The 21,253-nt window shown below is 45.0% G+C and overlaps 2 protein-coding genes across 2 annotated transcripts; one reads left to right on the top strand and one right to left on the bottom strand.

The window, feature by feature from the left end:
• Positions 1-788: 788 nt before the first annotated feature.
• On the top strand, positions 789-3,123 carry LOC140365460 (uncharacterized). Its single transcript, XM_072451912.1, has 2 exons — positions 789-1,257; positions 2,027-3,123. The coding sequence occupies exons 1-2, from the start codon at positions 863-865 to the stop codon at positions 2,874-2,876; spliced, it is 1,245 nt and encodes a 414-aa protein (XP_072308013.1). The 5' UTR covers positions 789-862; the 3' UTR covers positions 2,877-3,123.
• A 1,751-nt stretch (positions 3,124-4,874) lies between these two features.
• On the bottom strand, positions 4,875-20,915 carry mrps9 (mitochondrial ribosomal protein S9). Its single transcript, XM_072447718.1, has 11 exons — positions 20,789-20,915; positions 19,828-20,010; positions 16,321-16,383; positions 16,007-16,037; positions 15,481-15,560; positions 10,660-10,745; positions 10,511-10,586; positions 8,227-8,395; positions 7,217-7,325; positions 5,422-5,591; positions 4,875-5,019 (listed from the first exon to the last, which is right to left on the bottom strand). The coding sequence occupies exons 1-11, from the start codon at positions 20,885-20,887 to the stop codon at positions 4,928-4,930; spliced, it is 1,158 nt and encodes a 385-aa protein (XP_072303819.1). The 5' UTR covers positions 20,888-20,915; the 3' UTR covers positions 4,875-4,927.
• Between the last annotated feature and the right edge of the window lie 338 nt (positions 20,916-21,253).

Here is a 21,253-nt window from a genome sequence, read left to right as displayed (position 1 = left end):
TATACAAGTGGTATACAAGTGGTACACACGCGGTATACAAGTGGTATACAAGTGGTACACACGCGGTATACAAGTGGTATACAAGTGGTACACACGCGGTATACAAGTGGTATACAAGTGGTACACACGCGGTATACAAGTGGTATACAAGTGGTACACACGCGGTATACAAGTGGTATACAAGTGGTACACACGTGGTACACGCAGTACACATGTGGTATACAAGTTGTGTACACGCATGTGCCAGGTATATGAGTATACTTGTATATCACTGTCTTATTAGAGGAAAAGTGAAATTATATTAATTTTATATTTCCATGGAATCGTGCAGACGACTTTCCATCACTACAAAGTTACACTGTCATTTTACCAGTTTTAGATACGATTTATATTTTAACCAAATGGTTGAAATATGGTGAGTGAAAGCTTAAAGTTTAAGAATATTCATAAATAAAGTGTAATATTGAAGAAAAAGTAAATTTGGTAACAATGTTTTGACATTTTGATTTAATAATACATTTTCCTTTTAATTGTCTTCCTTGTGCAGGGCAATTGTATAGTATAAATGTAAATAAAAGAACTAAATGTTAAAATGAGTCCAATCGTTCAAATCAGTTTGTGAGTAAAAGATTATTTAAGGTTGAGACATACTTTAATAGTGGCGTCATTAATATGTTGTGCATAATAAAGTAATTGTTAAAGTTAGATTTGATTAAAAAAGCGACTTTCCGTCTTCCGTCTCGTCTCGCGCATGCGCATCACAAGTTGCTAAGGGCAGCTCGGAGCTAAAGCTAAAAGGCGTGTAAAAGAGCGCAAACACGTGTCAAAAAGAGCGCAAACACGCGCCAAAAAGAGCGCAAACATGTCGAAGAGCCGCACGCTGAGAGTCCTGGTGACCGCGCGTCTCACTGCGGCGGCGGAGGACATCTGCGCGCTGCTGGAGAGAACCATCGCGGACTATGAGGAGGAACTGTGCCGCTCTGAGGAGGAGAACCAGAGGAAACAGCGGCTCCTGGACTCGGCTCTGACCCGGAGTCCGGCCGCGGTGCAGCTCAGAGCGGCCTCAGCCCTGTCCGAGCCCCGCTCCCGTCACGTCACAAGGACTGCCTCGCTCACGGTCGTGTCCGGGACGGGGGGCGAGGACGGTGTGATTGACGTGATGCCGCTGTGTCCCGCAGGCGCGCGGGGCCCCTCAGTGACGGCCCCTGACGTGATTAAAGAGGAGCAGAGCGTCACTCAGGACGAGCAGCTGCAAGTGTGAGGCTCCCACTTTGAACACAAGAGATTCACACAAAAAGAGACAAGAGCGTGACATCATTTATATTAGACAATATATATGTAAATATACAGTTCACTATGTCTGTTTGTGTGTGATTGTTTGGCCCTTAGAAGTTATTAGACAGTTTCAGCGTGAAATGGGGATGAGAGAAGTGAGGACATCTCTACAGCCTGGCATATGTGCTGTTGTCCTGACTTCTCCACCACCAGGCAGCACTCTGATTCATTTTATTTCATATTTTTTTATTTTCTAAATATTCACCAACATTAACTTTTGTCCAAGCCAAATGTAAACACATGGAAATAAATCTCAAGATAAAGTCTAAACCGAGGAGCAGGTTTCTCTCCATCCAGGGAGACGAACATTCAAGCTCTGCAGACATAAGATAAGATATTCCTTTATTAGCCACACATGGGGAAATTTCATTGTTGCAACGCAGTAGATACAGAGGAAAAGGACAGATCACTTATTGGAAGTTTAAAAAACACTCAATAGAAGAACTCTTATAAACAAAAACTCCTATAGACAAAACCTCTCATTTCTTAATAAGGAATGGAGAGGGAAAATAAAGATAAAATAAAATGAAAACAGCTTGCGTAAGACAAGATAATACTAATAATAAAGGTAAAATAAACACTCTATTTACATCAGTTATATGCACATGAATCTACCCTAATATCTTACTTAATATTGCCCTCATATCTACTACACATATGTTCTAACTCAGGGATTGTATTTGAGTTTCAGGCTTGCCTCAGAGTCCAGTGGTGTCTGTGTGAAGACAGAAGAGTCCTCTCAGCTTCAACAAAGACTCCCTGAGCACAAGGACACACAGGACGAGGAGCCACACGTCCAGACTCACGGAGACACGAAGCTCTCTTCTGACACCGACGGCGATGAAGACTGGAGAGCTCCATTCGGCTGTTCAGCTGCACAGATGGAGACGGAGGCTGACGGAGGCCGCTACGTCCAAGTCCAGGTCAGAGCCAGAAGCACCGCCGCACAAAACCCCGGTGCAGACCTGTATTTGGAGGACAGGCCTGAGACGAGCGTGAACATGGACGCGTCAGGAACAGCTGAAGGAAGAAAGACACACCAGTGCTCGCTTTGCAACAAGAGGTTTGCCAGAAACCGGAATTTACAAATCCACCTCAGACTTCACTCAGGAGAAAGACCACACAGCTGTTCCTTTTGTAATAAAACATTTGCACAAATCGGAGCGCTAAATTACCACTTAGTGACGCACACGGGCCAGATCCCACTCAGCTGTCCCGTCTGCAAGAAAGGCTTCCGAATCAGCTCGCACCTCAAAGCCCACATGACGACCCACACGGGGGAGAAGCCTTACAGCTGCTCGTTTTGTAAGAAAGCCTTCTCGCAGAAAGCGCATCTCACCGTGCACTGGAGGACGCACACGGGCGAGAAACCATTCAGGTGTTCCCTCTGTGACCGATCCTTCGCTCGGATGGACGGCCTGCGCTCGCACGTGGCGACGCACGTGGACGCACACGGGGCCACGCAGACGCACACAGACGCACACAACGCGGGCCACAGTACGTTTGGACTTTGGACAGATACAAGTACACATTCTCTGTAAAACCATTCAAGTTGTGTTTGTATTGACTCTAGTAGAAGCAGAGGCTGGTTATTGCCAAGTGTCCTACGATGCAATACTTATCCTGATACTTATACATCTCTGAACACAAATTCAAATAGAAAAAATATTAAATAAATGATAAAATACTTTGCAGTGTCCAAAATATCACCAAAAAAAGTCACATTTCCAGCAGTCAACAGGAAGAGAAGTGAGTATATCCGAATAAATTGAGAGGATTTCAAAGTATCACAATTGCCATAAAGTCTGTTACGGGTTATTGCTCTCTTGATATTTGTAGCACAGTCCTGGCAGCAGCTTGTATAATTATATAACATTAAAAAAGCCTTAAGGAGATAAGCACATTCCATTGTTGTCAGAAAAAGCATTAGTTCATAAGAGGAGGTTCTGCTCTGTATGTTTTGTATTGTTTCGGTTTTCCATTCAGAATTGTTCAGTCGCATCAATAAAGAAGTTATACATGATGATAGTTTGACTTTTACAGAAAACACAGACTGATATAGTCTTTCGTGACATTATTATAAATATCAGTGGAGAATACAGACAGAACAGTGTGAAATCGGGCTGAGGAGTGGGAGCAGGAGTCAGGAGTTTGATTTCTCCAAACCAGAGTTCACAAGAGCAGCTTCTGAAACGCACGCAAAAACAGAACTTTACCTCGATCGTCTTTTCTCATTTATTGATAAGACATTATCAAAAGTCTTATTGTTGTGAGTGGATCTATTGTATAAGAGGGTGAAGATTTTTCGAGAGGATGCGAGGAAACCAAATGAATGGTAAATAAATGATTGAAGATGTTTAGGGAAAATTGTTATAACTTCGTATGTTCTAAAATGAAACTGAATGATGTCCTAAATGTGTATTTTTATGTGAAAGTAGAAAACTAACTTGAATATGTATCATGTTATTACTGAGCCTTGCAGTGATTATTCAAGTCACAATATAATAACTAAAATTAATAATTGTGAAAGATTTAGAAGCTAAAGATTTTTTCCCACATTCACTTTAGTCTGAAAATACCTTCACCTAATCGACGATGAGAATTAAGTTATTTAGGATGAAGAGAGATGTTTTCTTATTAGATTTATCCAAGTCAAGAATGATGATGAAGATGCTCTCAAAGTAGGCGGTTACCACGACGATGAATCCACTGCTCATGACTAGTCGACTAGAAGAAATAATCATAGTTTTGGTAGTTACCTGGATTAAAAAAGCTTTTATACCAAAGACAGCAGCATTACGTCATCTAAATGTCAAAATAAGAGTTACAATTTCTGAAAATCACTAAAAAATACACTTAATTCATAAATATTCTCCATCTAGAAGTCGTTGGTCACTATATTCTTCATTTGGTTGATAATATAACAAGGTTAAATATAAAGATAAGGATAAAATAACAGTTCGTTTTAGCTCTGACTAAAACAATCTGGACTGACGTTCTTCTTTCTCAAAGTGATGGTTAAAACGTGGAGAAACCTCAGCGTGAGGAATCTGGTTCTGAGGGAAACAACGTGGCCTTAAAAACCAGCTCAGGAACAAAGTAAGAACTAAGGAAGTCAAGGAAATTCAAAGAAAGAACAGGAATCAGTGGAAAAAAGGAGGTTATTCCTACTAGAGCCACAGGAAGGCCAGACTTCAGACTGAAGGGAAAACACACGAGGCCAGTCCAGACCACGGGATCCAGGAGCTCGGTTTTTGTAACATTAGATTTACTTGTGTGATTTGTCCTTTGATCAAAGCTGAATCCAGTGCATTGTCTCTAAAGAACTGCTCCATTTGTTATTGGCTCTTTGTCAAATGCACAGATGTAAAAGTCAAGCGGGAGTGACTCACTTTGTATTATTTATCCTCCTTTGACACTGACATGTGCATTTATTACTCCATAACTGAACTCAAAGCCTCATGAAGCAGCACTGACCTCTAGTGGTGACGCGTATGTACAGCACACGCTCTATTAAATAATCAAAACAATCCCACATATAAATAACAAAGCATCATTTTATTTCAGGTTTATATACAAGAGAGAAAAGAGCTCAGCGCTTCTTCCAGGTGAACTTCTTCCTGGCTCCTTCCTGACCCGGCTTCTTCCTCTCCCTCACTCTGGGGTCAGGGGTCAACAGGCCAGCTAAACAGGGGATAAGAACAGAAACAGGTCTTTTCATACGAAGGTAAATACTAGACAAAGGATAAACGTGGCCCTCACAACAGTGGAATTCAAATAATAAACTATACAAAGAAAAGTGAAGTTTCCTTGTAAATGTCGAAATATTTAGTCCAACGCAACATATATAATGTCCAACACGACTGGACAGATGTTTGCAGAGCTCCACAAAGACATGAACGACATCTATAGCTTTGTATGTAAAAACTAAATACTGAAGCTTCTGCAGTTTCCATCTGTTCATTTGACATTTCTTTTAACTTCCACTTGAATTGACAAATGTGACGGTTTTAATTGATTTGAAATGCATTCTTGTGTTTGTCGTCTTCTCTCCGTATCTGATTTGAGTAAATGACCCTGGTTCACCTTGTCGCAGGTTCTCCACGTCTCCCTGAGGCAGAAAGCTGAGCAGAGCGCGGGAGATGGCGAGGCGCAGCGCCCCCGCCTGGCCGGAGCGACCTCCTCCCTCCACAGAGCACTGCAGGTCGAAGCGGCCCAGAGTGTTGGTGAACTGGAGCGGGAACATCAGCTGCTCCCTGTAAGAGCCGGGACGGGGCGCGGTCAGGGCGCGGTCAGGGCTGTTCTCACACTCAGTGTTCACCTCACAATAATAATGATGATGGTCTTCGTCATATCAGTTATAACAGACTTGATAATAAAAAGGACACAGGTCCAGGACACAGGGGCAGGACACAGGGGCAGGACACAGGGGCAGGACACAGGGGCAGGACACAGGACACGGCACAGGACACAGGGGCATGAAACAGGACACGACGCAGGACACAGGGGCATGAAACAGGACACGGCACAGGACACAGGGGCATGAAACAGGACACGGCACAGGACACAGGGGCATGAAACAGGACACGACGCAGGACACAGGGGCATGAAACAGGACACGGCACAGGACACAGGGGCATGAAACAGGACACGGCACAGGACACAGGGGCATGAAACAGGACACGGCACAGGACACAGGGGCATGAAACAGGACACGGCACAGGACACAGGGGCATGAAACAGGACACGGCGCAGGACACAGGGGCATGAAACAGGACACGGCACAGGACACAGGAGCATGAAACAGGACACGGCACAGGACACAGGAGCATGAAACAGGACACGACACAGGACACAGGAGCATGAAACAGGACACGGCACAGGAGCATGAAACAGGACACGGCACAGGACACAGGAGCATGAAACAGGACACAGGGGCATGACACAGGGCCAGGACACAGGGTCAGGACTCAGGACACAGGGGTAGGACACAGGGTCAGGACTCAGGACACAGGGGCATGACACAGGACACGACACAGGACACAGGGGCATGACACAGGGCATGACACAGGACACGACACAGGGGCATGACACAGGGTCAGGACTCAGGACACAGGGGCAGGACACAGGGGCATGACACAGGACACGACACAGGGGCATGACACAGGGTCAGGACTCAGGACACAGGGGCAGGACACAGGGGCATGACACAGGACACGACACAGGACACGACACAGGACACGACACAGGACACGACACAGGGGCATGACACAGGGTCAGGACTCAGGACACAGGGGCAGGACACAGGGGCATGACACAGGGGCATGACACAGGGTCAGGACTCAGGACACAGGGGCAGGACACAGGGGCATGACACAGGGGCATGACACAGGGGCATGACACAGGACACAGGGGCATGAAACAGGACACAGGGGCATGAAACAGGACCAGGACACAGGGGCAAGACACAGGACACAGGGGCATGACACAGGGTCAGGACACAGGACACAGGGTCAGGACACAGGGGCAGGACACAGGGGCATGACACAGGGGCATGACACAGGACACAGGGGCATGAAACAGGACACAGGGGCATGAAACAGGACCAGGACACAGGGGCAGGACACAGGACACAGGGGCATGACACAGGGTCAGGACACAGGACACAGGGTCAGGACACAGGGGCAGGACACAGGGGCATGACACAGGACACAGGGGCATGAAACAGGACACAGGGGCATGAAACAGGACCAGGACACAGGGGCAGGACACAGGACACAGGGGCATGACACAGGGTCAGGACACAGGACACAGGGTCAGGACACAGGGGCAGGACACAGGGGCAGGACACAGGGGCAGGACCAGGACACAGGGACATTACCTGTCCTGCAGAACAGGGAAATAGAGGATGTAGTCCAGGCCATTGATGGAGATGTGACCAGAGCCACAGTCCCGGAGCAGCACTGAGGAGCTGGCAGACTTCCTCCGACCTGCAAACACCACAAACAGCTCAGGACCTCAGAGGACATCACAGGAGCTCAGAGGACATCACAGGAGCTCAGAGGACATCACAGGAGCTCAGAGGACATCACAGGAGCTCAGAGGACATCACAGGAGCTCAGAGGACCTCACAGGACCTAACAGGACCTCAGAGGACATCACAGGACATCACAGGACCTCAGAGCAAAAACTGTTTCACTCGGAGAACTTAAAGCCCCGAGATCTCAGCAAAAAGAAATAAACGCTAAAGGGGCTGTTGACTAAAGACAATGTCCAGGGCTTGATAATCGACACAATTGTTTCTCAACCAACAAAGTAATAAGAATTTATAACAACTATTCAACTAGAATGAAACACTATAACAACACAATAAGAAAAACAATAGTGATAAGAAAAAAATACAACATTATTTCTGGTATTTCTGGTCTCAGTATTAAACTACCGTAGTTTCCGCACTATAAGGCGCATTGTCAATGATCTATTTTCAATCATTTTTCATATATAAAATGCACCAGAATATAAGGCGCATCAAGCAAAACTAAACAGTCAGAGAAGTCAGTTGAACTTCATTATTGCAGTTCGAGTGGAAAGTGGGCAGCTTTTCTTTGAAATCTTAGCAGTCGCTGCGAGATATGAATGAATCCATATATAAGGCGCACTGGATTATAAGACAGTCGTTTTTAGAGAAAATTAAAGGCTTTTAAGTGCGCCTTATAGTCCGGAAAATACGGAACAATAAGTAAATCATCGTGTCACCCATTGTAAAAGCACAACATTGATCCAAAACGCCTCGACATCGGAGACGTCCAGGAGAGACCTGGACGTCACAGGAGAATCCGCCTCCACTCGGCGGGACGATTACTGAATGCAACGACGTCTCTGCGTTCGCACCTTCTGCCGTGCTGAAGGCCACGCCCCGCTCGTCCCGCTGCAGCTCTGGGACCATCTGATTCTTGGCCTGAGCGTCCAGTTGCCGTCGGAAACCCATGACAAACTCCTCTTCCGTGGCGCAGTACGGCATGGACAGGAGCCGCTCCATCAGCTGGATCAGGTGAGTGTACTGAGGGGGAACAACAGTCTGATCAAACACTGCTGGAGGGAAGGATGAAAACCACATCAGCACATTTACAAGTGCCATTTTCAGGCAGCGTTTGGAATATTCTGTGCTCAAAGTTGAAATGTTGGGATGAAGACGATGGGAAAGTGCAGAGATTCAGGGAATGCGAAGGGGAAAGTTGTCCTTTAAGTTCACACAGCAGCTTTTGATGCTTAAGTCAGAAGTATAATATAACTGAAATCAGACTTTGTTATGTGTGAAACCAAACAGCCCGTGTGCAGATGAAGACGGGACAAAAACCAGGAGTCGGGCTGGACAATCAGACAATTCTATAACAAAGCTTCGAGAATGTGCTAAAATGTGCTTTTATTATGAGGTTCAAGTCGAAAACCAAACATGAAACGCACCAGATCTACACTATCAGTACAGTTTGGAGCGTTGCTCTTGACCTTTCTGTTCATTTTGTTTTTAATCTGCTCATTTTTTCATAATTTTTTATAGTTTTATCATAGACGATATATATACACTGGATATTCTTGCAATATTATAATTTTTTCCATACATTTCCCACCTCTATGCTCAGAGTATGCAAATGTGTCATCCTTATTTTTCAACTTAAATAAGCAAAAGGCAGAGTTTCATTCCTGGCTTTTCCACAGACAAAAGTGGCGCTGTAAAAGTCCTGTAAATGTGACTCGTCTGAGCTCCGGGTCACGTGAGGAAAGGTCAGGCCTGGGTCACGCGAGGAAAGGTCAGGCCCGGGTCACGTGAAGAAAGGTCAGGCCCGGGTCACGCGAGGAAAGGTCAGGCCCGGGTCACGCGAGGAAAGGTCAGGCCCGGGTCACGCGAGGAAAGGTTAGGCCCGGGTCACGTGAAGAAAGGTCAGGCCCGGGTCACGCGAGGAAAGGTCAGGCCCGGGTCACGCGAGGAAAGGTCAGGCCCGGGTCACGTGAGGCAAGGTCAGGCCCGGGTCACGTGAGGAAAGGTCAGGCCCGGGTCACGCGAGGAAAGGTCAGGCCCGGGTCACGCGAGGAAAGGTCAGGCCCGGGTCACGCGAGGAAAAGTCAGGCCCGGGTCACGCGAGGAAAGGTCAGGCCCGGGTCACGTGAGGCAAGGTCAGGCCCGGGTCACGTGAGGCAAGGTCAGGCCCGGGTCACGTGAGGAAAGGTCAGGCCCGGGTCACATGAGGAAAGGTCAGGCCCGGGTCACGTGAGGAAAGGTCAGGCCCGGGTCACATGAGGAAAGGTCAGGCCCGGGTCACGTGAGGAAAGGTCAGGCCCGGGTCACGTTTAGCCAAAACAATCAGATTGGACCTGACGTGAGAACGTGGCTTTGGGTCAGAGCGTCTCAAAAGGAGGAGTCCACAGAATGGGTGAAATGGCGCCATCTGGTGGGCAATTTAGGAAGCACAGCATTCAGATCACTGACTCTGATCTGGCTGACTGAGGTATAAACGCAGGACCATGTAGAAAACGTTCAATTATTTTATGATTTTTGTGAGAAAACATATTTAAATTTAACTATTATAGAGATTGACTATCACTTTTCCCCCAGTTTGTGACAAGTTTTATGAAATCAGAATTTATGAATGACAAACTAAAGCAAATGTGAATAAAACGGACGTATAAAAAAGTACTTTACATTGAAATATATTTCTTAAACTATAGTTTGATTATATTCTGACATGAATGATTGCAATTATCAATAATCCTATTAATCTTAACATCTCTACTTGTGAGAAATGTGAGAGATTTATCCAAAAAATGGAAAATAATATTCCATTTTGGAAATATGCACAATTTAAATAATATCGTCTATGATTAAAACGGCGCTCAGAAAGAGACAAATAATCTATTGTATACTCCCAATAAAGGTGCAGTATAATTAAACTCACACTTGTGAACATTCTCCAGGGAGTTAGCTCTTATTTCATACTGTGCCACGTGCCACGCCCTTTTTCTCTTCCATCTGCAGGTTTGAGGATGTTTGAGGAGTTTTATAAACCAGACCCCAGATGATTATCTCTGACACACTTTTAAAAGGATGGTGCGGGAGCATTGAACACGGCAGGTTTGAATCATCATAAATAACACTAAATCAAACGTATTAAAGACTCACGTCCTGAGGTGAGACCGTCTCCAGTAACTGTCCGTCCAGCTCCTCTTTAGTCAACCACCTGCTGGTTCCAAGTGAGCTGGAAATGACAAGTACAAAGTGAAAATGCCTGATGTGGTTTAGAGTTCTTCAGATGAACGTTGGGCTCTCACATCATCTTGTCGTCCTTGCTGAACAGGCCCTTGGCTCTCATGCGCTCCTGGTAACGCTCCACGCCCTGGACTTTACCGTACAAGTCCTGGAGACGGAAAGAATTAAAGATGAACTCGACTTGAAAAAAGGACAAATGTGACAAAAACTGGACTAAATTCTGGACCATGTGTGACTTAACTTTCTTCTTCTTTGAATGCCTTACTTTCCCAGTTTGTTTCTCTCTGGCCCCGTCTTGCTTGTTTTTATTGTTTATGTTTTTTAATTTTGAAACGAAGAGGAAATAAATAAGGGTTCAGTTGTGGTCAAAGCATTATATTCATATTCATATCACATATTCTGCTTTAATGAGCTTTTAACCTCGATACAACAGCGTTTCCACATTATCTCACTCAAAGTTATATTTGATTGATTCCTGCATGTTTGAGTTCATCCTGTGTTTTCACCTGCCACCTAGCCCCGCCCACTTGATAATAATAGATTTGATATATAATGCACATGGATAAAAACAAAAGAAGTGAGTGACACGTGTTGCCCTCAGAGGCAACTGTTGTTGTGATTTTGGCGTTACAAAAATAAATTGAATTGAAAAATCGAATCGAAGTCTATAACGGCACGTAAATAACATTGTGCTGCTTGTTACAGTGAAGTGTCACTCTGAAGAGGCGGGGCTTATCAGTCCTACAGTTATGAACAGGAAGTCAATGGACCTGATTCTGTTATTAAAGGCGCAATGGACGTTTTTTCGGCGATTTGAGAACGCAGCCGGAAGTGCACATGCCACGCCCCCGTGCACAGGCCACTCCCCCGTGCACAGGCCACTCCCCCGTGCACAGGCCACTCCCCCGTGCACAGGCCACTCCCCCGTGCACAGGCCACTCCCCCGTGCGTTTGTTTATTAGTGCGACGGAGCGCATCGCATCTCTCGTCTCCCGTAGATTTCCGTCTTCTTCGGAGTCAGCTCGAACAGTCTTTCTCCGTCTTCATTTTGTCCCGTACACTGAGGGAACTATATTATGATAGATCAGTGCGCTTAGACACGCGGAAACGTGGGGACGAGCCGCACGAGGCTGCAGGTGAGCGGTAGGTGCGTTTTATGATTGATACGTGGCAGGACTAATCGGCAGTCCACGCCACGAGGAAATAAGACTCAGATTTGGGCCAAAAAAATCATCCATTCAACCTTTAAGCCGTTTTCAGATCAATATGGTAGTTTAATATGAACAAAATATAAATTGATTGATTAAGCTCATTTTCTTTTTTTTAAAGAATAAATGAAAAGGAGCAGAAAGGAAGAATCGTACGTTATCTGACCCTTTGTGTGACTTTGTGTAAATTATGCCTAAAATTGGACTGGAATGAATGGCCCTAGTGTGATGTCACTTCCTGTCATTTTCTACAGATTTTTCAAAATGTCTTCCACAAACACATACCTGATTAGTGTAAAACTATAATTTAAATGTACAACAGGTATAAATACATGAGTCTGTTCAATACAGCAAGATCACTGTAATATTTGAACAAACTTTCCGCACAGAAGGTTCAGTTATTTACTTAAGATGCCAATTGTGCAAAATTACAAAGACCAAAAAGATTCAAACCAAGACCAAAAACAATCAGTTCAAATAGTAATCTCCTTGTTTATGTCGGACGATTTCCATCACGGCACTTTCACGCTCCAATAAAGACACAGATTCTAAGATATCTTAAATGAAACTGTGCATCTAATAAGATCCAAGATGGCTGCTAATGTCGTCTGTCACAATATTAGGTGCTAGCGCGCTCCAACCTGCTCGGGCTCTTGGGTGAGAACTCATTTCCCCGTCAATTATTCCCCACATGTTTGTTTAATTCCTTTTTGATAGAGTGCGCCTAATCCCCTCTGCCAGTCCGGCCAGCGCCAGGCGAGACGAGGGGGGCCGCGGAGAGCAAACATCAAGCAAAACCAATTTTACTCTCCAAAAAAAGAAAGAAAGGTGTAATAGAAAATGCATGGAGGACGACAGCCGGGATAAGGCTCGTGCTACATGTTTGCTCACACTCAGACTTAACAATCGTGTGGAATAACGCTCAGATCGGGGGATGAAAGGAATCAGACTCCGTTTAGCCGGTTATGAGAGAGCAGGAGAAGACTTTTTGAAGACTTGCATTGGTCTAGGATGGTATTATAGTGATAAAAAAGCTATTAAACGCACTCTAAATGGAGTTGGGACAATCAAAAGGTTCTTTGTGATAATAAGAGAGGAGTTTACAGGACAATGGCCAGTAAAGGAAGTATTCAAAATGCAGTCGGTTCTTTAGTTATGCTCAGCTAAAAAATACTATTGTTCATTTGTATACTGGTCACTTTTATGTAAGTGTTAGGAAGTAAACTCAATACATAAATATGTATTCAGAATACTAATTTGGAGTGGTAATTGTATTTCGGTGCAGTTTCATTTGGTAGTTCAGAACACAGTGTGTGTGTGTGTGTGTGTAGGTGTATGTGTGTGAGCGTGTGTGTATGTGTGTGCGTGCGTGTGTATAGGTGTGTGAGCGTGTGTGTGCATGAGTGTGTGTGTGTGTGCGCGTGTGTAGGTGTATGTTTGTGAGCGTGTGTGTGTGCGTGAATCTGTGTGTGTGCGTGAATCTGTGTGTGTGTGAGTGTGTGTGTGTGTGTGTGAGAGGGTGTGAGCGTGTGTGTGTGTGTGTGTGCGTGCGTGTGCATGAGTGTGTGCGTGCGTGTGTGTCTGTGTGAGCGTGTGTATGTGTGTGAGCTTGTGTGTGCATGAGTGTGTGTGCGTGTGTGTGTGTGAGCGTGTGTATGTGAGCGTGTGTGTGTGTGTGTGCGTGTGTGTGGGTGAGCGTGTGTATGTGTGTGTAGGTGTGTGAGCGTGTGTGTGCATGAGTGTGTGTGTGTGTGCGCGTGTGTAGGTGTATGTGTGTGAGCGTGTGTATGTGTGTGTAGGTGTGTGAGCGTGTGTGTGCATGAGTGTGTGTGTGTGTGCGCGTGTGTAGGTGTATGTGTGTGAGCGTGTGTGTGTGTGCGTGAATCTGTGTGTGTGTGCGTGAATCTGTGTGTGTGTGTGTGTGTGAGTGTGTGTGTGTGTGTGTGCGTGTGTGTGTGTGTCTGTGTGAGCGTGTGTATGTGTGTGAGCTTGTGTGTGCATGAGTGTGTGTGTGTGTGTGTGTGAGCGTGTGTAGGTGTGTGTGTCTGTGAGCGTGTGTAGGTGTGTGTGTGTGTGTGTGTGTGTGTGAGAGCGTGTGTAGGAGTGTGTGTGTGATTTTTCTCTGTTCAGTGATAATTAAATGTTTAACAAATGAGGAAACAAACAAAGCAGTTTTAATCCCATGTCAGATTTGAATACAACTTTAAGTGAAAGTTAGTCATATAATTACTCAAAGTCTAATTTAATTATGTTTTGTTCAATGCCTTGTGTGTGACAAAGGCGGATTGCAAAGTATTCAGAGTACTGTGTTCCCCTAATACATGCAATACTAATACCAACATGTTTTCTATTTTATTCCAAATTTAAATAAGTAAAGAAATGGCCTTTTAGTGTTATTGTAAGACTGGCTAGTATATTTCAGGACATATGTCATTTAAATGTCTCCATAGTTTACTACAAACAGTGTTTTTTGCCCCTCGACTCTGTAAAGCACAGATCCACTGGTGTGTATACATCACAGCCTTCGGCCCGTGTCCATAAATATGTTAAACGGAGCAGAGAGCAGGTTAATACCGTCCCGCCCGCGACACAACAGCCAGAGGAGGCGCGTTACACACCACCGCCCCCTCCTGGAAGCACGCCTCAGCGCACCGCGGCCTGATGGAGAAAAGTAATAAAAGGGCTGAGGGAGAGTGACGGGGCTCCCAGACATGTCTGACACACCCATTTAAACCAACAGCAGGGGTGCGGAGTGTGGCCGCGGGGCATGTGTCGGGGGACGGCGCTGAGAGAGACGCCTCGGCCCAAAATGTGAAAGGACAAGGGCAGGACAAGGGCAAGACGGTGAGGACACGGGACGGGCTTATGACAGAACACTTTATATAGAGATTTAAGATGAAGAGCGGCTGCCAATATTACTATGAGGGAGATGAATGTTAAGATAAGATAAGATAAGATAATCCTTTATTGTTCCACATGGGGAAATTCCATTGATGCAACGCAGGTAGATACAGAGATAGATAAACCTAATCATAATTTTGGAAGATTGTGTGTGACGTCACAGGTAGAGCTTCAATATAATCCGGGCTAATTTTAAGTCCATAAATCTTCATCAGACTTGTTCGGAGCATTTCTGTGTTGGTTACATCTGCGCGCCGGCATTAGCGTGTCAGGGACAAGCTAGGTTATTGATCTACCCCCTGTAATTCCCTCTACAGCCAGTAGGTGGAGCTCTACTCCTGATGTGTGCTCAAAGGTCTACGAAAAGCACTTTTAAAGGACAGTAATAATATAAACAATGCATATTATTTGTCCTTTAACGTCGCTAGGAGTTGTCATGCTCGTCTTCTCTTCATTCGAAAAGACACACCACAATCAGGCAGTGGCCATCATCAACAAACTACAGAGCAGAGTTAGCTCGAGGGCCCCCCCAGGGACCCGCCTTTAATCCGCTGTACTTTCCTGTCTCGTCCTCCTGTCACCCTAATCTCCCCCCTCTCTCCTCACCCCGGGCCCCCTCAGCTGCTCCTGTCTGTGTGGAGGAGAGGATCTGACGTGGGCCCTCCTGTGGGACACCCCGGGCTCCTCTGAATGGGAAATGACCCGAGGGTGCTGCGGGTGCAGGTGGGTTGAGCCACCAAAAAATCACTGCATTTTCATCTCAAACAGACTTACGTGCATGAGCGAGTAGTACGACTGTTTGCCGGTGTAGAACAAAAAGTGGAACGGCCGCCCATCTGTGTCCCACTGGACAGCTAAATATCAAAATATGTATTAATATACAAATGTGTGGATTCATTATAGGGCTGCAACTTACGATTATTTTAAAATACATTAGTCAGCAATTATATTTTCAGTATAAAGTCGATTAAACAAACAATAATTTCTATTGTACAATGAGACTTTTCAAATACAATATCAACCAAATAAATGTGGAAATATGGCGAGTGAAGGCTTTTAGATGGAGAATATTTACGAATAAATTGTATTATTTGTAAAAATCTGAAATATTTTATACTTTTATTACAATCTTTGTTATAAAAAGGTCTTTTCAGACGTATTTTAGAGCCTGTATAGTCCATGTAAAAATTACGATTATCAAACTATGATTATTAATTAACAATTATTATCTATAATTAACTAGTAAAATTTTCACTAAAAGTTACACATTTTTAATGAGTGAGGGTTTCAGTTTTCTTACCTCTTTGCTTTGGAAATATTTCATCTGGATGCTGCAATAACACAGAGCTTTGTTATAAATGCAACCATTTTGCTTACAATACAGAATAATTGTATGACATTTCTCTGTTCTGTCAATCTACACGAGACTTTTGTAAATAAAGATATTGTTAATATCAGAAATACTGTAAATTACACAATACATATTTCAATCTTTTAACAACATCATCAAAGCTTTGAGCGCAAAAAAAAGAAAACATTAATAATTTCATTGTACATTTTCACACTATTTTACAACATCACTTATAGAAAGTAACAATGACTCTAGATGTTTACCTTCATGAGTGGACGGGCCTTCTTCTCGAACAGACCAGAGGGAAACAGGTACGCAATGCTTCTCTGGGGACAGAAAAAAGGGAATAATAATAAAAACCAGAACAAGGATGACAAGCTGTGACACGGCTGACACGTCCACGCCGCGGAGGTCACGCCGCCGGTCAGCGGGGACAGTGACGGGAGCAATCTGCTGGCACCGGGTTCAAGGGAAGGCCGGGGACTGTTACTGCGGCAGCTCGCGTCTTCGGGGGGGCGACCGGCTGAGAGCGGACAGGTTCAGAGACGCGGGACAGGGCGGTTCACTCCGAGTTCAGGCGCGGGTGGGTCGCGGGCAGATGGCCGTGTTGCCGTGGACAGGAGCCGGCTGTTTGTCTCTTTGGTGGCCGCGCACTTTCAGTCAGATGTCCAGATCGGAGCAGCTTGTGACGGGGAAGCTGCGAAATGATGGGATGGTACAGAAAATCCCTATAGGCGGTGGTGACGGCTATCGTTTTAAGACTTCAGAGCACATTTGTAATATTGTTGACTTTTGATACCATAATATGAGCACTATTTATGACAAATATTCTGCATTATTTGTCTTGTTGTTGTTGATCTTTAAACACGCTCCTGAGAACCGTTACTTTACTTTCAATCCGTGAGGCAATCCCACGTCAGGATTTGTGTTGCAAAGGGAATTACCATGGGGAAATAAAACCAAAGCTAGCTTGCCCTGATGTGCTAATTCAAGAACAGTCGTGATAAACGTGATTTGATTTGTCGAAATGCTCAGAACGAGTCTGGCGATGATTTATGAACTTCAAAACCACACAGGATTTTGAAATTGAGTGTTTGTTTTTCGGTTCAGATACTGATCAGGTTTCTTTCCTTTAAAATACTAATAAAGAAACTACTTGTAATTGTGTTATTAAAACTTTTTAAAAGATGAAGCGTTGTTAATGCCATAATAATAATAATATTCACCTATTACAGTATTTTTACAACAGAATATCATTGTGAAGTAAACTCAAAAACATTTGAATTCTCTAGGTTGTGAGATTTAAACTAAGGCTTCACATGTGATTATTTACGTGGTTAAAGTTGGTCAAAAGATATTCTTGTGTTAGCAAAATGGCTAATTGGCTTATTGGATCTGTATCTGGACACATTACATTTTCCATAATAGGTCATTTTGTGAGGATCAGAGGAAGAGGACGGACTAAACAGGCTCAACAAGCTCAATAAAGCCATTGTAAAAAATATAATAAAACCTTTACTTTAAGTTTTCTTTTAATCGATTTACCTTAAAATTACCAATAAATGTGATTCTACAGCTACATTGTGAGGTGTTTATGAACGCTCCCATCTGCTGGTTCTTTGGCCGTCCTCCAGCGCTCACTTTTCCACCTGCCTGTAAACATCTCACACGTTTGGCTGTGGTCTTCATCAGCTCCACACCTGAGCATCTCCTGCTGCCTCCATTGTCCTGCGCCGCTGCCTGGGCCTGTCACTTTGGCTTTCACAGTCCACAGCCGACATCTCTCTTCATTACCAGTGAGGGACGCGGAGGAAATTGTGCTAAATGCTCCGAGCAGAAGAGGCTAATTTATTGTCAGACGGAGGAATTGTGGGTTTTTGGGGGCGTCGCTAACAAGCCCGACGCAGCAGATTTGCCGTGACGATGCTATCAGGAGGTTTCAAAGACCACCACCTGTCCCAATAAAGGTGGATCAGTGTCTGTAATGCTTTGAGCGATTCTGGCTTTCTGTCAGTGTTGTAAAGAAGAAAAGACACAATTAGGGAGATTTGTAATTGCTAATTTTGTGATCTTGGCAAACCAACTTGATTTGATTACACCGATTAGACAGTTTTACACAGCTGCCTCATTATGGGGCCAAAAATAAAGTACAAATACTTCTCGAGTTTAACAATATTTTAGTTTGCAGTGGACAGCTATATTAGAAAGCATATTTTTATTTTTAGATTGACTTAAAATTAGGCCTGGTAAAACATGATGAATGAAAACAACAGCAATAACAATAGTGCATTGGATTTATACAGCACATTTCAATGGGGCTTTACATTTGTATTATTCATTCACCCCACGCCTGGTGGTGGTAAACTGGTACTGCAGCTGCCATGGAGAAGACTGACGGAAGTGTGGCTGCCAATCTGCACCATGGGCCCCTCGCTGACACACCACAGTCGTACTATACAATGTGAAGTGTCTTGCCAAAGGACAACTGCTGCTCCACGGAAAGCACTTCACGTACTCTTGCAGTGTTTCCCCCAGCCCTATTTAGTGTAGCGGGCCGATATGCCCTTATCCTGGATCAATCAAAAGCCCTAATTTATCTGCTGTGCGTAGCGGCCGATACCTTAAAAATCACAAAAGAACCATTCATAGAAATCAATCAAATCTTATCAAATTAAGCCTGGGGTTGTTGATATAATCCCAGAAATTATGTCTTAAAGTAATAATATATATATATATAGAGGATTTTTCGCTGATTTGAGAACTCCAGTGACTGTTCCGACTGTCCCTTGTAGTAGCGGAGCAGCCCCGCCTCTACACGTGTGTTTGTTTATGAGCGCGACAAATCGCATCATCGCTCGTCTCCGCAGATTTCCGTCTCTTCTGAGCTCGAACACAGTCTTTTTCTGTCGTCCCTCGGCCAAACCTTATTACATCTTTAACCTTTAATTATATCTTATACACATACTATTTTACACAGGACTTAATATCTTTGTGTATTTCATGTTAAGTGTTTTTATAATGTGATTTGTGTTTTGATAAAATGTGTGAGCCCGCGGACGAGCCGCCACGGCCCCCGCGCACGAGCCGCCACGGCCCCCGCGCACGAGCCGCCACGGCCCCCGCGCACGAGCCGCCACGGCCACGGCCCCCGCGCACGAGCCGCCACGGCCACGGCCCCCGCGCACGAGCCGCCACGGCCCGCGGACGAGCCGCCACGGCCCCCGCGCACGAGCCGCCACGGCCCCCGCGCACGAGCCGCCACGGCCCCCGCGCACGAGCCGCCACGGCCCCCGCGCACGAGCCGCCACGGCCCCCGCGCACGAGCCGCCACGGCCCCCGCGCACGAGCCGCCACGGCCCCCGCGCACGAGCCGCCACGGCCCGCGCACGAGCCGCTACAGCCCACGGACGAGCCGCTACAGCCCGCGCACGAGCCGCTACAGCCCATGGACGAGCCGCTACAGCCCACGCACGAGCCGCTACAGCCCGCGCACGAGCCGCTACAGCCCATGGACGAGCTGCTACAGCCCACGCCAATAGATCAATCCTTAAACTAAGGTCCAGACCAAGACTAGCACAAGATCTGGAGATGGAACCCTGGACTGCTCCTGACAATTGCGCCAGAAGCATTGAAGGTTGGGTTCCCTACAATAAACACACAATAAACCTTGCCTTAACCTAAAATGTCAGACATCAGAGCACTAGCCCGTCTGCCATAAGAGACAGTGCTCAGGTTTACAGAGATGTGGTATATGGTGTGAGGTGTCTTACGTCTATATCGTCCTGAGTGAAGGTCTCGGGGTCCTCGCCCATCATGTTGGCCAGGTGCCTCTTGCCGATGTTGAACTCCTCGACCTGCTTCTGGATGAACTCGGGTGTGTACTTCTCTGGCCCCGTTGCAGCCTTGTTCTTCTTGTGCAGGGAGGAGCTCACACTGAGAGGCCTTCGGAGCGTCTGAGGGAAAGAGTTGATCCTTATTTTAGTACACTTAACACCATAAAACTGAAAGCAGGAAAACTGGAAACATATCTCTTCACAATGTTCAACACAAAAGTATAGTACATTCTTTGTTACCATGTTGTCTTATTTAAAGTTTAAATTCTCCTCTGGCCGCATAAATAAACAAAAGCAAATCATTTATGCACAATACCTCAGAAAGTGGTGCAGTTTTTGATTGATTGCCGTTTTAAAAGAGAAAATGTACAGTATGACAATGGCAGTTTTTACAAGTGATGTTGCAGGACTAAATAAAGTGATATTCTTTAACTGTTACACACCTACAAACACACATGAATTAACATCTTGCTGTCAGCACAAGTAAACCATGAAATGATGTTTTTCACACCAGCCTCAGAAAGTGGTGCTATTATACGTATTTTAAGGATGAAGGATTTTAAGCCATAAGAACAATACAGCACGTTTGTGGAGCCAATCCCAAACACATAATGATAAGGCTCAACATTTGTGGATCATAAGTTTGGAGTTACATAGGCCCTGTTCTACAATTATTATTACGATAATCAAATTCTAGAACATGAACTGTGAACTCGCACTCCAGTAGATCTACAAAATGTGCCAAATGTGTGCGTTTTTGTTGGCTTTAGTTCAGGGCACTGATGCTAATGACGGATGCTAGCAAGGACGTGAGTGTAAACTTGAAGACCTTGGCTTCAGAGCGCGTTCATGAAGAACGTTTTGCACTTTCTGTGGACGCACAAACACTCCGCTTTACCTGAGCCCCGAAATGAGAGAAAATCCTGTCCATGTTTCTGCAGCACAGTCCACATTTTGCTGTCAGAGCGCTCACGGTGCGCAGACAGGGCGCCGCCATGTTTGCTCTGACAGCTGACGCACGACGCACGGCCGGAAGTGGTGTGACGTCAGAGAAGGAAACGTGTTTTAATAGAAACTTCTTAAATTATAACGCTAATCTCAAGGTTGTGAAGAGCGACCATGGATGTATTATATTATGAGACCACCCAACAAGCTTTGTACTGAAGTTTAACTGTGATTTGAACAAATGTTTATTTTTGTATTATTTATTCAAATGTATTACATTTATTAAAACTGCAATTTTTTACCAAGCATTAAGCCTAGTTATTGTTAATACCACTGTACATTTGAATAAAAAAAAAAACAAACTAGAAACGTTCTGTATGTACAAAGCCAAATTACCGACTCAATTGAATAATTTCAC

This window comes from Eucyclogobius newberryi, unplaced genomic scaffold (genome assembly GCF_026437365.1).
Source record: "Eucyclogobius newberryi isolate DKJ021-1_F unplaced genomic scaffold, fEucNew1.0.hap1 SCAF_1, whole genome shotgun sequence".
NCBI classification, from domain to species: Eukaryota; Metazoa; Chordata; class Actinopteri; order Gobiiformes; family Gobiidae; genus Eucyclogobius; species Eucyclogobius newberryi.
This window is presented reverse-complemented; position numbering and strand designations above follow the sequence as displayed.